The sequence below is a fragment of the Sinocyclocheilus rhinocerous genome, unplaced genomic scaffold, assembly GCF_001515625.1.
Source record: "Sinocyclocheilus rhinocerous isolate Xijiao unplaced genomic scaffold, SAMN03320098_v1.1 scaffold1724, whole genome shotgun sequence".
NCBI classification, from domain to species: Eukaryota; Metazoa; Chordata; class Actinopteri; order Cypriniformes; family Cyprinidae; genus Sinocyclocheilus; species Sinocyclocheilus rhinocerous.
Genome location: NW_015626034.1, coordinates 435,318 through 451,717, shown reverse-complemented (window position 1 = coordinate 451,717; position 16,400 = coordinate 435,318). Strand labels below are relative to the sequence as shown.

At 39.2% G+C, this 16,400-nt stretch overlaps 1 protein-coding gene across 5 annotated transcripts in view; it reads left to right on the top strand.

Moving 5' to 3' along the window:
• LOC107708598 (alanine aminotransferase 2-like) overlaps window positions 1–4,294 on the top strand; it is a 23,443-nt gene extending 19,149 nt beyond the window's left edge. For all 5 annotated transcript variants that reach the window (XM_016512879.1, XM_016512887.1, XM_016512902.1 and 2 more), the window contains 3 exons: window positions 2,594–2,749; window positions 2,831–2,943; window positions 3,669–4,294. In XM_016512879.1, the coding sequence (XP_016368365.1) occupies window positions 2,594–2,749; window positions 2,831–2,943; window positions 3,669–3,759 (360 nt within the window). In that variant the 3' untranslated portion in view covers window positions 3,760–4,294. The remainder of the gene's footprint in view (window positions 1–2,593; window positions 2,750–2,830; window positions 2,944–3,668) is intronic.
• Window positions 4,295–16,400: the final 12,106 nt, after the last annotated feature.

Below are 16,400 nucleotides of genomic sequence, written 5' to 3'. Positions count from 1 at the left end.
AATATATATATATATATATATATATATATATATATATATATATACACACACACACACACACACACTATGGTCAAAATCTTTTGTACGCCAAACATTTGAATGGTAATCTATCACAGTTTGCATAAAGATAATAAGCAGCACACGTGTTTTCAACATTAATAATCATTAGAATTGTTTCTTTAGCACTAAATAAGCATACATTTTTGCATATTCGCATGTATTTTTCATCATGGAATCATGTGATGCTGAAGACTGTAGCTAATGTAGCTAATGGCTGCTGAAAATTCAGTTTTGCCATCACAGGAATAAATTACATTTTAAAATATAGTCAAATAGAAAACAGTTATTTTAAATTATAATAATGTTTTGCATCATTTAAGACTCTTTTTTGCATGGTATAGTGACCCAAAATATAGTATAAATAACCTTTTGCAAGATTATTTTCTGAATTATTTCTTTTTGAAACAATTTCTTTCCATTCTGTCTTTTAATAGGCCAGGTACAAAGCAGACAATGTATTGAAGATGTAATCCGATTTGCAGCCAAAGAAAACCTCTTCCTAATGGCTGATGAGGTAAGTTAATACTGGGGGTTTACACCATATTATATCATTTGATGAAATCTGTATTCACATCAAGTGCACCCCTATCATCAGCATCTACAGGCAGAGAAGGCTTAATATTCATAGAAGGGTTAAAGACGATATTTCCTTAAAAAACACTAAATATTTATCTTACTCTTTCTCTTTCATAGGTATATCAGGATAATGTGTATGCAGAGGGCTGTGCGTTTCACTCCTTCAAGAAAGTGCTGTTTGAGATGGGTCCAGAGTATTCAAGCAAAGTTGAGCTGGCATCATTCCACTCCACCTCTAAGTGCTACATGGGAGAGTGAGTACAGGTTTATCACGCTGTCATTTCAGATAAAAACGCACACACTTGGTATGGAGTGACATCTGGCCCTGCTGTATACAAGTATTTACTCAAGAATCAATGAATTAAACAATACATGGCATGTTGATGGTTTGAGTTCATCCAGTCCATACAATGTACTTGGTTTTCTAACATTCATAAACAAACACATACTTTCAGATGTGGTTTTCGAGGGGGATACATGGAGGTCATGAACATGGACCCAGAGGTGAAGGCTCAGCTCACCAAGTTGGTCTCAGTGCGTTTGTGCCCGCCTGCACCTGGACAAGCCCTCATGGATCTGGTGGTCAACTCCCCTCAGCCTGGAGAACCCTCCTACCAAACCTTCATGAAGGTGCCTTCCTCTGTCAATGTTGCAGAATTCTTACCACAGCAAGCAGACAAACTATCATGGTGGTGTACGACTCTAAAAGTTATTTTCAAAACATTGGGTCTCATTCACAAGGAATTGCATGGATTACTATTACAAAAAAAAAAAAATCCCATGTAATTCACAACACACACATGATTTTTTTCTTAACCTTGATTTAAAGTGCCCCTATTATGGGTAATGAAAGGTGCATATTTTGGTTTTAAGGGGTCCCCAATAACAGGATGACATGCATGCAAGGTCAAAAAACACTTTCATTGTCTTATAATATGCATTTATTTTTACCTTACTTGCTCAACGACACCCAAACGATTCGCTCAACGATTCATTTTTCCAAACCCCTCCTTTCAGTTTTGCCATCACAGGAATAAATTACATTTTAAAATATAGTCAAATAGAAAACAGTTATTTTAAATTATAATAATGTTTTGCATCATTACCATTTTTACTGTATTTGTGATCAAATAAGTTCAGCCTTGGTGAGCATAAGAAAATTCTTTCAAAAATGTTAAAAAAAATTAATTATTCCAAACTTTTGATCATAAGTGTAGCCTATATATATATATTAAATTTATATTAAAAAAATTAATTATTCCAAACTTTTGATCATAAGTGTAGCCTATATATATATATTAAATTGTAAATTTAGAATGCATTTTAGTACAAAGTTATTGTTGGTTAAATCGGTATTTGTTTGATAAAATGTTCATATGCAGATTTGACACAAATTTGTGCATACACACGATTAGTAAATGAGACCCATTGTCTTTCTTTCTTCTGGGGAACACAAAATTATATGAAAATATTTTTTATGTTTTTATATTTCAACTGCTTTCGTGAATATAATGAGTCAACTGGGTCCAAATTCTCAGTGATGTATTATATGGACAAAAAACAAAACAAAAAAAACACTCAGACATTTTTCTAACCATCTTTATTTTGTGTTCTGCTGAAGAAATTAAATAATTAAGGTTTGGAATGATAAGAGTAGAGTATGAACTATGAGTGTGAATGATACTGTATGATATGAGTAGATGATGACAGAATTTTCATTTTTAAGCGATCTATCACTGTAAATATGAAAATAAAGATGGTCAGTTGCTCGGTTCCTTTGTCTGTATTCAGTTAAGAACATAGATATAGTTTTCAACTGCTGTACAGTGTTTCTTCTGTTTCTGCAAGAAAGGCTGGGTGTTTTACTCCCAATTAGCTGTGTATAATCCAATTAACCGCATTGGCTAGTATCCCAGTCTTCTTCCTTTTTTCAGTCCTCTTCCTCTGTCTCGTGTAGGAACGAACAGCCGTTCTAAGTGCCTTGGCTGAAAAAGCCAAACTGACCGAGGAGATTCTGAATACAGTGCCAGGCATCAGCTGTAACCCTGTGCAGGGAGCCATGTACTCTTTTCCCCGTATCACCCTACCTGAGCGCTCCATCAACGAAGCCAAGGTCGGTTTGTGTCACGTGTTCTTTATGTCTTCTGCTTGGTCTGATTTAGTTGCTTCATGGCTTGTGTGTGTGTGAATACAGGCGAAGGGTCAGGCTCCAGACATGTTCTACTGCATGAAACTTCTGGAGGAGACCGGGATCTGTCTCGTTCCTGGCAGTGGTTTTGGTCAACGAGAAGGCACTTATCACTTCAGGTGTGTGTGTCCTCAAGAGTTTTGAACTTGCTTCTCATGGTTTTGTTAACACACAATATATGGATAGTTGACATGAAATATCAAGCAGTGACATCAGTGTCCTGCAGTGCTATATTTAATCTAAAACTGTTTTAAGCTACATTTTCTAGTTCTTGTGATGAAACTGAAGTCACAATAGATCTTTTCTCCTGTATTGTGACAGATCTGTTTGAGATGGATTATCACAAAAGAAAAAAAAAGTATGGCGGGAATTTAGTTTTATCCTTTGATTGTTGATTGGATTGAGACTGAGAGGTTTCACTGGACGAGTTATGTTAAAAGAAAAAAAGTAAAAATTAAACATACACAATTATACCTATAACATGCATTAAAAAATAGATAGGGTGAATTTTCATTTCATTCCAACTTTATTATACATGCTATTAGGCTCTTATTAATTGAGAAATTGTAGTGCATGAAATATTGGGCTTAAAAAATACAAAATAAAAATAGTATACTTGTAGATTAATTAATAGAAAAATAAATGAAATTTATTTATATATGCATGCATGCTGTTTTTATAAGCAAATAATTATTTTGCAAATAGTCCAAACATCTCAATTAACATATTGGAAATTATTAGAATTGTGAGGCTATATGCAATATTTGCTAAAAAGGTAGGGGGCATGGTGATGGAAAAAATATGAGATGAAGGCAAAAAAAAAAAATTTTCTTTGTTTCACCAGGATGACCATCCTTCCTCCAACAGACAAGCTCAAGATTATGCTCAACAAACTGAAGGAATTCCATCAGAAATTCACCCAGCAGTATTCTTGACCCAGTTCAACTCGACCAATCACAGCCCTTCTACCACAACTGAAAATTTTCACTTAATGTTTGGTCAGAATGTGGCCAAATAATCACTTGAGCCTTGATGGACACTAATCTGCACCTTTGCCACTGGATAATTTTATGCCTTGTAGTTAAAGATGAATGGAAATACCATAAAACTATCATAATGGACTTAGTACTCTTTTAACATGCAGTGGGTAGAAATAGCAAGACTTGATTTCTGATTTCACAAGATTTTAACAAAATGATGATTTTTAAAAAAAAACAGAGCAATTCTAGAACGTCCAGATCTTCTTGATGTGGTATGGTGTATGATGTATGTTAGTGTGGTGCGTGAATAGTAAAATGAAAATAATGGGCATTGACCTGATTTTGCACTTTTCCCTTCAGTGCTTTGTGGCTGTTGAAATTCTAAATGCATTCATGAATCAATGTATGCTACAACATTGCTGTATGTGTAAATAACAAATGGATTATATGGCAGATATAACACAATATGGATTAAAATTTTTGGGCCGTGTGCTGTTTTAAGGGGTAGACACATTTTTTCTTACGCAAATGCCTCACCACTAGAGGACACACCACCACAGAATTCACACTTGATCATGTTTTGAATTGAAGCCTTGTTTTGTAACACCTCTGTCTCTCTCCCACACACAAAGACACACTACTGAGAGGCCCAACTGCTTCATTCTTTGATGGTGTCATTTTGTTAATGAGTTAAGAGACATAATGGGATGAGATGAACTTTGAGAACTTCACATCTCAGAACTTTTAAAAGATAATTGTCTCTCGTCAGCGCTCTATGAGAAATGCTCTGATTTTAACTGCTACATTGACATTCCATAGCCATTTTAATCCAATGTTTCCACACATATATACTATATTTTAAAAAGTCTCTTATGCTCACCAAAGCTGAATTTATTTAAAAAATGAAATATTACAATTTTAAAAAGCTGTTTCTATTTGAATATATTTAATGTAATTGTTTGCTGTGATGGCAGCAGGCATTACTTTCGTGTTCAGTATTACATGATCTTTCAGATATATTTCTAATAAGCCAATTTGTTGCTCAAGAAATATTTCTTCTTATATATAGTACCATTTAAATGTTTGGGGTATAGGATAAAAAATTATTACTTTTATTTAGAAAGGGTGCATTAAATTGATCAAAGTGTCAGTAAAGTCAGTAAAACTTTTATAATGTTACAAAATATTTCCATTTCAAATAAATGCTGTTCCTTTGAACTTTCGATTCATTAAAGAATCCTGAAAAAAAAAAAATGTCAGATGACATTGTCAGCTTTGCGTTCACAGGAATAAATTACATTTTTAAATAAATTGAAATACAGAAAACCTATTTAGAATGGCAATAAAATGTATCAATATTACTGTTTTAAATGTATTTTTAATCACATAAATTCGGCCTTGATGAGCATAAGAGACATCTATCAAAAACTTTATAAAACTGCAAATATTCCAAACATTTGACTGGCAGTGTATAAACATAGAGGAATAATTCCAGAAACAATAGGAGTAGAAGACAGACGTGAATTAGAGATGCCGCAATGCTCAACAGAGCACAACATTCGGTTCTGGAGGGAAAATCTCATCAGAGACATTGGTAGAACATTGCCTGTGAACATGATGCTGCACAGAAACATTGCCAAGCTATAAGACCTATAATTGGCAATGGCATGTGATATCATTTTATCTAGTCTTCTCTGTGTCCTCAGAAGAATAAAAGCATATTTCAAGATGACAAAAGTGGTTATCCACTAGTAAGTCTATCCAAACTTTAAACAGTCTCTTATACTGTCCCTGACATCTGTCAGCCCATATTAGCAGTGGTGAGGCAGAGTTGGCTTTTTAATTAAGCAGCATCTTGTTCGTACCACCCGCTGCCTTTGTCTTTGCACCTGACGACAGCCTCTAAATGCTGCCTCTGTTTGCTGCTGATTGATCTTGATGTGCTTGTCTTAACAGGGAGTGACAGCAACAGCAGCGGCAGAGATCTAATCTGCCAGCCGCTCAAAGACAAATGTGGCACGAGACAATCATGCTTCCAGAATGTTCCACATGACAATTCTTTAATGAACATGCTTACGTTTGTGTCCTCAACATACATTTCTTACCAAAGCAAAAATCTGAAACCACGTTGAACTTGATTTGATTAGAATTTTTTTTTTCAGAAATACTATATATAAACAATATATTATACCAATTTAGCTTTCTTTTTTAGCCACTGTTCTTTTGAACTTTCTATTGATCAAAGAATCAGTAATATTTCACAGTATTACTGTTTTTGCTGTATTCTGGATCAAATAAATTCAGCCTTGGTAAGCAGAAGAGACTTATTGTAAAAACATAAAAATAATTGTACTGATTCAAAATGCTTGAACAGTAGAGTATATTGAATTTGATTGGAATTCCAAAACCACTAAGAATTTTCACTGTTTGTATCACTCTGCTAATCTGTTTGTGTGTCCAGAAAGGCTGTGAGTCTTTGTTCTGTAGTGCATTACAGTGGGATTTTTAGCGACTCTTTCTGCAGGTTAAATTGTTCTGCCAGTAGGTGGCGACAATCCGGGCGAGATTCTGAAGTGTGCATCCAATGGACACTTTACACAGGAGAGAATGAATGGCTGTGAAGTGACTGACACTGGTAGGTCACATGGCAAAATGACAAATGAAGTATGTCAGGATTGCATTCATACAGTATAGAATGTAGTTTTTTACAGTTGTGAAGTAATAAATTGTTCAAAAGGAGTACCTACTCAGAGAGTATTATATTTCGGACACACTGAATCATTCACCCAAACAATTTGTTCAAAAACGTCTTGGGGTACTTGACTGTAACCCTGTCCCCTGAAAAAGCAGGAACGAGATGCTGCGTTTCAATGACGCATATGAGAACATTCTTTGTTTGGCCGGTTGTGAAGCTTATGTGTCAAACATGCCAAGAATTGGTTTAAATAACCTTGGTCGGTGAAGTTATTGGATTGCGTGCACCTGAGGGGTTATAAATAGACATTAAACGGACACACCTTCAGGTTATACCTTTGTCTGAAGAGATGTCCAGGCACACCTACAGTGCCATTGAGGTACAGCATCTTGTTCCTGCTTTTTCAGGGAACAGGGTTACAGTCAAGTAACCTGAGATGTTCCTTATCAAAAGCTACTCTCAATGTTGCATTTTAACAACGCACATGGGAATGAGAATACCAACGCTGCCGCACTGCTATAGCCTTAGAGAATGCAACCCCCTGGTTGAATGGGCCCTAACTCCTAGAGGAGAAGCTTGACTGCGCGCCTCGTAGGCTAGGACAATAGCATCCCTCACCCAATGGGACATTATTTGTCTAGTGGCAGCCGCCCCCCGGTTGCAGCCCCCATCGCATATGAATAGCTGCTCCGACTTAAATCTGGACATAAATCTGAAGAGCACGTACTGGACATAGTAAGTGAAGTCTTTCTTGCTCTGGTGCCGTGAACGGCGGAGGGCAGAAGGCTTCAATAATGACCGAATGTATAGTTGAGAATGGAACTTTCGGAAGATAATTAGGGTGAGGATGCAAAATATCTTTGACCAGCCCAGGGGCAAAGTCTAAGCAGGATGGTGAGACTGACAGAGCCTGCAAATCCTCAGTTCTCTTCAGAGAATTGTCATGTAATAATAGCCATAAGAAAGACCATCTTTAGAGTCAGACAGGCACTGACTCTTGTGGTTCAAAAGGGTCCCAACCAGACCTAGTGCACTATAGCTAGCTAATGGCGCTTTCCACTGCGTGGTACAACTCGGCTCAGTACGGCTCGGTTTGGCTCGGTTTGCGTTTCCACTGCAGTTTAGTACCGCTTTAGAGTGGGCGGGATTATCCACATGTCGTTATAGTTGCGCCGCCTCTACTGCCGCGACTCCTAAAAAAATGTTTCATTCCGCGTCGCCCCATCAAGCTCTCGCTGGATCTGCTCCTCTGCTATCAACGAGAGGAACGTCTGTACTTCCTCAACAGGGGGAACAGCCACTTTTTGGTTGTTAAAAAAAGGTGCGCTCGTTCAAAACAGTTGCGTTTGATCCTTCGCTGGCTGTGCTGATTTAAATCTAGCGGTTCTTTTGTGTTTGTGTCACAAGTTCAGTGATGCAGGTAGTGACGATTCTCTCCGGCCAATACGTGATCAGCAGAGTTTACACGTCACGTTTTGGTAACGGTACGGTTCGCTTGGAACCCCAACCGAGGTGGTACTAAAAAAAGTACCAGGTACCAGGTACTGTACCCAGTGGAAACCCCCCCAAAAGTGAACCGTACCGAGCCGCACCGTGCCGTACCATACAGTGGAAAAGCGCCATAAGTCCCACAAAGGAACTGTTGCTATGGTGGGCAGCCTCAACTGCTTAGCTCCACAAATGAAGCTGGCGACTAAAGGGTGCTTTCCCACGGAGACCCTGTCAATCAGAGCGTGGCAAGCTGAAATGGCGGCCACATAGAACCTGAGAGTACCAGGACATGTGCCTGGGGACAGCTTTTCTTGCAGGAACTCCAGCACTGAAACAACCTGGCAGTGAACTTGGTCTGCATGGTGTGTCATACACCAACTTTCGAAAATGTGCCATCTGAGTAGGGGTGTAAGAAAATATCGATATACGTGAGCATCATGATATTTTGTTTGGAAATTTTTTAACGATTCTCAAAAACGCTATATATATATATATCATACAAGATTCAAGATTAAACAGTGACAGCTTCTACTATGAGAGAAACGCTTCTACTATGAGAGAAAGCAGCAGCCGCGTGGTGATTCCACCACTTTCCGCGTCCCGTGCGATTCCATGTGGAACATAAATACAAACTGGAAAACCTGTGGAATCCAAGTTAAAAGGTTCTGAGAATATTCAACAACATTCTCTGTTTTGTTTTGTTTTTCAGAATCCTGCAAACACTTTATTTTTTCATTGATTTTAAGCAGATGTAATTATTTTGTTCAGATCAAAATGTTATGACATTGTATGTTACAATTGTAGACTTATACTGTGAACCTTTAAAGCGGGGTCTAAAAATATATATGGTCTGTTTATAACAGCTTACATTTTATACATTTAATTTAACTAAAGAATCCTGAAAGCACTTTATTTTTTCCCACTTTACTCGTACTGCACAAAAAAGTGGTTCAATAACGTTTAATGTTACTGGGACTGATTAATACAAATGCAGATCCCACTGTGTTCTGGTTCAATTATTATTATTTTTTCTTTTGCTAAGGTTTGCATATGGTGGTGTGTTCTTAATGGCAGCTTTCCTAAAATTATGTCCTATTCCTAAAATAAGAAATATCCCCATATATAGTGTCTTGCTTACAGTATCGTAATGTATCGCAACATATCGTATCGCAACCCCTGTATCGTGATGTGTATCGTATGACCAGATTCTTGCCAATACACAGCCCTACATCCAGAGGCGGACAGTAACTAAGTACAGATATTCAAAAAGTGTACTTTACTTGAGTATTATTTTTTCTGGGAACTTATGACTTTAACTTCACTACATTTGAAAGACAAATATTGTACTTTTCACTCCACTACATTTCTATCAAGGTCCTCGAAGTAGAAAGTCGTTACTATGTAGCAGCTTTGAAAGTCAGTGGGTGATTTTTTTCTTCTCTAAAACATGACTTTCTTTTTTTCAGACAGTTTATCAGTAATCTACGGAGCCTGGGATGTCACCTGTAGGAGAAAAAAAAACAATCCGTGGCGACGGAATATTTGACCAGCAGTATCTGTACTTTCACTCAAGTAATGGAGTTGAATACTTTGTCCGCCTCTGCCTACATCCGAGGGCATAACATCTTTTAGTGCAGGGAGCCCTAGCACTTAGTATAGTATGTACTACATCAGCTGGAAGCCCAGCATCTCTTAGTTGGTCTCCCTCAGGGGCCAGACATGAAGGTTCTAGAGCTGGGGTCGGGGATGAAATACTGACCCTTTGCCTGAGATAGCAGATCTCTTCTGACCGGAATGGCCCACGGCGAGCCATCGAGGAGGGACATTAGATCTGAGAACCACACTTTGGTCAGCCAACGGGGCACTATCAGTAAGACGCGAAACCCTGTGATGTTTCCTGTGAAGCAAAGAGCTCCACCTCTGCTTAAAATCTTTCCCAAATTTGACTACTTCGGGCGGAGTTTACATTCCCCTTGTGTCACAGCTTGTCTGGATACCAAGTCATCTCCCACATTTATATGCCCTAGGGCTGCACGATAAATCGAAATGAAATCACAATCGTGATTAGGCAAAAGCTGTGATTGTCAAGCGCATCTTGTCAGTGAAGCACGGTTCAGTGATCAGTAGTAAATCTCCATCCGAACGCCAGAGGGCGCTCTCACATGGAAACTCCAAATACGCCCCGCAGAAGAAATCCAGGAATAAACAGAAGATTTAACTGCTTTCATTGATTCAACATGACTAATAAACAGGACTACGACAATATATGGTTTATCTGAGTTCTTATTATAATTATTATTATAATATTCATTATAATAAAGTATATAATAATGCAATGCTAATCAACATAGCCTTTATCACGGCTTAGAATAATATGAAATATGATGCATGCCTTATTCTGTGTAAGAAGCCACATCATCTCACAGACGGATTTATTTAAAACACTCGACTGATGTTATGACGTTACCGTGCGATTATATCGTCTGCGTTTTTTTTTGCATAGCTTGTCAGTGAACTCTGTGTAGTAAATGCTGCTCCATCTAAAAGCATGTGATGGAGATTTACTACTGATCACAGAACCTGTTTTACTGACAAGACACGCATGACAATCGCATTCGATGAATCGCGCAGCCCTAATAAGCCCCGGAATGTAAATCACCCTCAGGGACAGGAACTTGTCCTGTGCCCAAAGCAGAACCTGCTGCACTAGCCTGTTCAGGCACATAGCAAGTATATGAAGCCCCTGGCGCGTAACCCTTATCTGCCTCTAGGGATTGGCCCTTGGATGAAATCCCCTGGCTCTGAGCCACAACTGAAACAGTCTCATGTGCAGGAGGCCCAAAAGGTATCACTGTGAATGCAGCTGCCATGAGACCTAGACCCCTTTGAAAGTAGTGGACAGTAACTTTCTGGCCTAGCTTGATATTCTTTAGGGTGTTTAGAATGGGTTCGACATGTGCAGGACACATCCCATACAACCCCCAAATACGTTTTCCTCTGGGCAGGAGAGAGAATGCTTTTCTTGGCGTTGAGTCTCAACCCCAGAGATTCGAGGTAAGCTAGGATGACATCCCGATGTCAAAGCACAAGCTCTTGAGACTGGGCCAAATTCAGCCAGTTGTCTATGTAATTTAAAATGCGGATGCCCTGAAGTCACAGAGGAGCCAGTGCTGCATCCATGCATTTTGTGTATGTGAGGGATGACGAGACTAGGCCGAATGGAAGAACCCATGCTTCGCCCCCGAAAGTGAACCTCAGGAACATCCTGTGTTGTGGCAAAATTTCTATGTGAAAGTATGCATCCTTGAGATCAATTGTCACAAACTAATCCCCCAATTGGATCTGAGAAACAATCATTTTTATTGTCAGCATTTTGAACTTGTATGTTCTGAGGTAGCGGTTGAACCCACGAAGATCTAAAATTGGACGTAACCCCCCATCTTTCTTGAGAACCAATTCCAATTGCAATTCCTGTGTCAACAACTGTAGCCTTTCTCTACAGTCCTTTGGACCCATGGAGAGATATTTGGCAGTAGCTTCCACGCTGCCAGTTTCTCTGAAAGGGGCACTAGTTTTGACACTTCGCTTTGCTGGGGGGATGTTAGATGTTTGTGTCCTGAAACGTGGCAGGAGGCAACCGAACATGTAACATTTCGATGGAGACCCCTGCTCCCCGAAACACCAGTGGGGGTGGAGTTTGTCCAGCAGTCCCCTGAAGGTCCTGGGAAGGAGACCTTACTCTCTGTTGGAATTTCTTGCGCCCCTCTCCAAAGGGACACACCCCCATGGTCCTGGGCGCATCACCCTCAGGACTTCTTCTTAGATCAAATGATCGTCCTCAGGTCTGGCCTCTTACTGGGCTGCTGACAGCGGCAAGCCGCTCCCCAGTCCCTATGAGGGGTCGCATAACTCACCATGCTCTGCTTTTGTGTCTCTTACTGCAAAGGAACCAGACTGGATCGAGGCTGGGTGGCTGACAGCACCGACGCCTGAGCAAGGCGGGGGAGAAACTTATCAAAAGCTTCTGTGTGTCTCTTGGCCTCCCGGAACCTACTGACCACAGTATTTATGGAGTTGCCAAATAGGCCGGAAGGCAACATGGGGGCATCAAGGAGGAACAACTTGTCCTTGATGCCCATGAGGTTAAGCCACAGATGTCTCTCTGTGGCAACCATAGCAGCCATAGGACGGCCGATGGTATTAGATGTTTGCTCGAAGAGACAGATCTTTGGCTCGGCGTAGCTCTGAAAACGCTTCATCACGGAGGTTTGCCTTGTGACGTAGCAGCTTCGGAAGTCGGTTGCCTTAGGTACGGAGAGTGATGCTTGAAGTTCTTCTGAGAGTTTCTTTGCTTGGCTTTAGACTTCGAAGATTTCGGCAGTCACGAAGTTTCAACGGAGTGTTTGGGTTCTGGATGACCCGATCGCGTGATGGTGAGCGTGAGTAGGAGCTTGATCAACACGAAGGCAAAAGAGTGCTGAATCAGTTTGTGACATTGGGTTTTAAGCGGGCCGACTGAGTCCGTCCCACAGATCATTGTTCCAATCAGATATTGGCTGCAGGGCGTAGCCACGCCCCGTACGGGTCCTTTTCGTGCATAAATTATCATGCTGTTCAATTCATCACGTGGAGAAAATGTCCTAGAAGATTTTGTTGATACTTCTATAAAGTGTTGTGACATGCGCATGATACCGAATATTACCATTTAATTCATTTCAATGTTCCGCAATTATTGCGACCATTCCTTTAACACCAAACGTCACATATTTACACACATATTAATAGCTTTAGCTGCTGAAAGGGGTTATAAAACATTGATTATACTCCATAGGTTACAATAAGCACATCGATCATAGAAAGGCACAAAACACATTATTCGTGGATAAAGTTGCCCTAGTGGCAATACTTTAAATGATTGTCTTTTGAAATTGTCTGTGTAAGTTTCTGTGTTTCTTTGTCTGCAAAAGAGCATGGTTTTCTGGAATAGGGAGGAAAGGAAGAATTTTCTGAGGTCACTAAAGTCACGCAGTGTAGGTCTGCTGATCTTCCCGCTCGGACGTGTCAATGTAAATCTGTCTCTTTTGTTGATTCGCTTATTAATTTATGCTGAAGCTGGTCATGGGTATCATGGGCCATCTGTTGCCCGAGTTAAACGTTATCACTGTTCCTTAGATCCGTTGTTTTTGCAGGCCTGGAGCTTGTTTGCTAAATCACTCTCTTCCTGTGTTGTACATGGGTGTGAGCAAAGCTTGGTCAGCAGGGGACAATCAACCATTTGTGCTGACATGTTCTAAAACAAGAGGGGTTGTCTTCTTCTTTTGATTGGATTAAGTCTATCACTGCTTTCGAAGTCTCTTGAGAAGATAAGCAGAGTGGGACAATAACTGCTCGAGACAATTGGGCACCCCGGGCTGACCATGTATCTGTTTTACGACTCGCAAACAGTTAGGAGGGGGAACCTTGATTCTTCTGGAATGTCTGTTCAATAGTTCACGTGGTGAATCCATAGTTTATTTGGGTCTGTTTGAGACAGAGATCCTACATTAGATATTCTAACAAAATCTCAGCAAATGTCCTTGGCTACTGAATATTGTGAATTCGGTCCACTATAAACGGACCACATTCACAAAGCAGCAGAATACCTGACAATACCATTGTCAGTCCTGTTAAAGTCATTATTGGTAGTGACCTCACTTTTGGGCCCTTTAAATTTGTTTGATGATCTGAAACATTAAAGTGTGACAAACATGCAAAAAAATAAGAAATCAGGAAGGGGGCCAACACTTTTTCACACCACTGTAGATATGTAGAGATGATATAGATCAGGGGTTCTCAAAGTGGGGCCACTGACCCATACCCAGGGGGTCCGCAAAATAATTTTAGGGTCCTATGATTTCCACAAGTCAGAAAATGCAAAAAGTGGATGGAATCACAAAATCCGGTCATAAAAATGAAATCTGCATGAAGTCTGCATGTTCTGTGTCTGTGTGTAAATAGGTGTCACAGACCAGCTGTATAGTAAATTCCAAAAATACAAGATGAAAAGGAACCCAAATGAAACCAGAACAGTGATCTAAACTACAACCAACATTACAACATCAATGCAAGACAAAGAAATGAAGAAATAGGGAGGAAGGGAAGAAACTGAGGGGCTATATATACTTGCCGGGAGTAATCAAAGAAAGCTAATCAGGAGCTATGGAAACAAAGGATCAGGTCACAAGAAAAACAGAACAAGGAAACACTGAAACAGAAAAGCTGACCATACACGTGACAATGGGTGCCACAGATGTGCAGTTTCGTCTACACATACTCTCTCACTATATAAGGACATGAACACACGAACTTCATCTCCAGAGATGATCTTAGTCACTTCACCAGCATTTCTCCATTTCATCAAACTATTGTCATATAATATACATGACAACCCATCAAAATAAAAGTTTGGTTTAACTTTAGTATTGTTCAGTAGAATGTACTTCTCACTTCTCATTATTATTATTATTATTATTATTAATACTATTACTACTATAACTAAACTACTAATAATAAAACTTTATTTTAAAGAAATGATCACACAAATTGTCTTCCATGTTTTAATTTTAACCGTAAACCTATGTTGTGCAGCCCTGCGTTTAACAAAAAATAATAGGAATCGTTACATTTTAATTTGATTACATATGCTTAATCACTGTTGCAATTATTATGAAAGGGTTCTTAGAAAATGTTTTCCCCTGTAAGGGGTCCCTGATGCAAGCCTATTTCATATTACAATAGATGTGTGTATTGAAATATACATCAGTCTTTACCAGCACAATTAATAGCAATTGCATCATATTCTCTAATTTTCATTGAGTACTAAATTGTATAAGAGAGGAAATGTGTAGCACTTACGTGCACGGTTGTAAGTGTGTCTAACCAATATCATTTCAAACCAGTGGAACAATGTATAAACACTTCAAAAATTTTGTTTTATATTCCAGACGCTGCCTCAACCTCCATCGTTCATGCTTTCTCACCTTTTAGTCACTCTCTTTGCTTTCATTCCCATTCTCAGCGTGGTTCCTTTAAACATTACAATTAAGACATGCATTTAGTCAGGCTCTTGCCATTATGAGAACAAACCCTCCAATATGCAGTCACGAAAGACAAAAGGCAATCAGTAGCTCTATTGTTCAGAGGTTTTCAAAGCTTGTACCTCAGCCTAACACTTGAGTATTTTCCCTTTCAAACTCACATTGCAATTTGAGGCAAGCTTCTCACAAGTTTCCCATTGATCTTCACTGCCTAAATATCAGGATGGCTGTGCTCCGAATGATGCACCACGTGCATTTTGAAATCTCATGAATAACATGGATTGGTTTCCAGAATTTTTTTCAGATCCTAGACGCAAATAAATGTGTACTGCATTGCGATTTAGTCAAAGCTTGGGCTTAGACTTTGTCATGGAAATTTCACCCATGCAAGGCACGATAGTATGGAGAAGACCCACTCATTGTCACAGCAGAACAAAAGTGGCTTTACATGCTCATTTATATGCTAGTTTATTTTCTCTCTCATCCTCTCGCTCTGTCTCTATACATGTTTTTCTATATATCCTCTGACCCTCATCTCTGAGAGCCTCTGTTGCTCTGTTTGTGGCAGATTAGTAATGCTTCCCCTCTGTCACGGACAGCAGAAGGAGAGAGACATGGTGTGAACGTGTGCCAGTCCTGAACAGCTAACACCCAGTAGGGTCTCTGAGCATGTTCACCCATTACATAAGCACAAACAACTCCAGTGGCTATAGATACAACACTGACTGCATCTTGGAGCAAGTTGTTGATAATGACAACTTTATCTGCTTTTGCTGCATCTGAAAGCCATGTTAGAAAGAGAAACTCCTCAATCAAGATTAGTTTTATTGATTTCAAAAGTGGCTTATTTCAGAACGAAAATCCTGAGCCATTCAGAATAGTAATCGGAACTTGGACACTTAAACCACAATTAACAAGGTATGAAAGCGATTTCATTACATAAGAAAATATAAAAAAAGAACTATAGCACAATCAATCTTTTCAAAAAGTTGCAAAAAAAGAAAGCAAGTAAATAAATTGATGTTAAATATCTGTTGTGGCACTTTGGTAGTCAAACGTTAGTGGCTCATGTTCAGTGTTGGGGAAAGTTACTTTTAAAAGTAATGCATTACAATATTGCATTACTCAATAAAAAAAACTATTTCCGTTACTTAGTTACTTTTTTATGGGAAGTAATGCATTACATTACTTTAGCGTTACTTTTTTTCACATGGGCTGGGCTTGCTTATTTATTTTTAATAACAGAAATCCCAAAAGTTATATTTTTGGCAACTGTAAAGGCCCTTTCACACCAAAAGAGAAATTAATAAGCCTCAGGCTGAAGAAAATGCCTC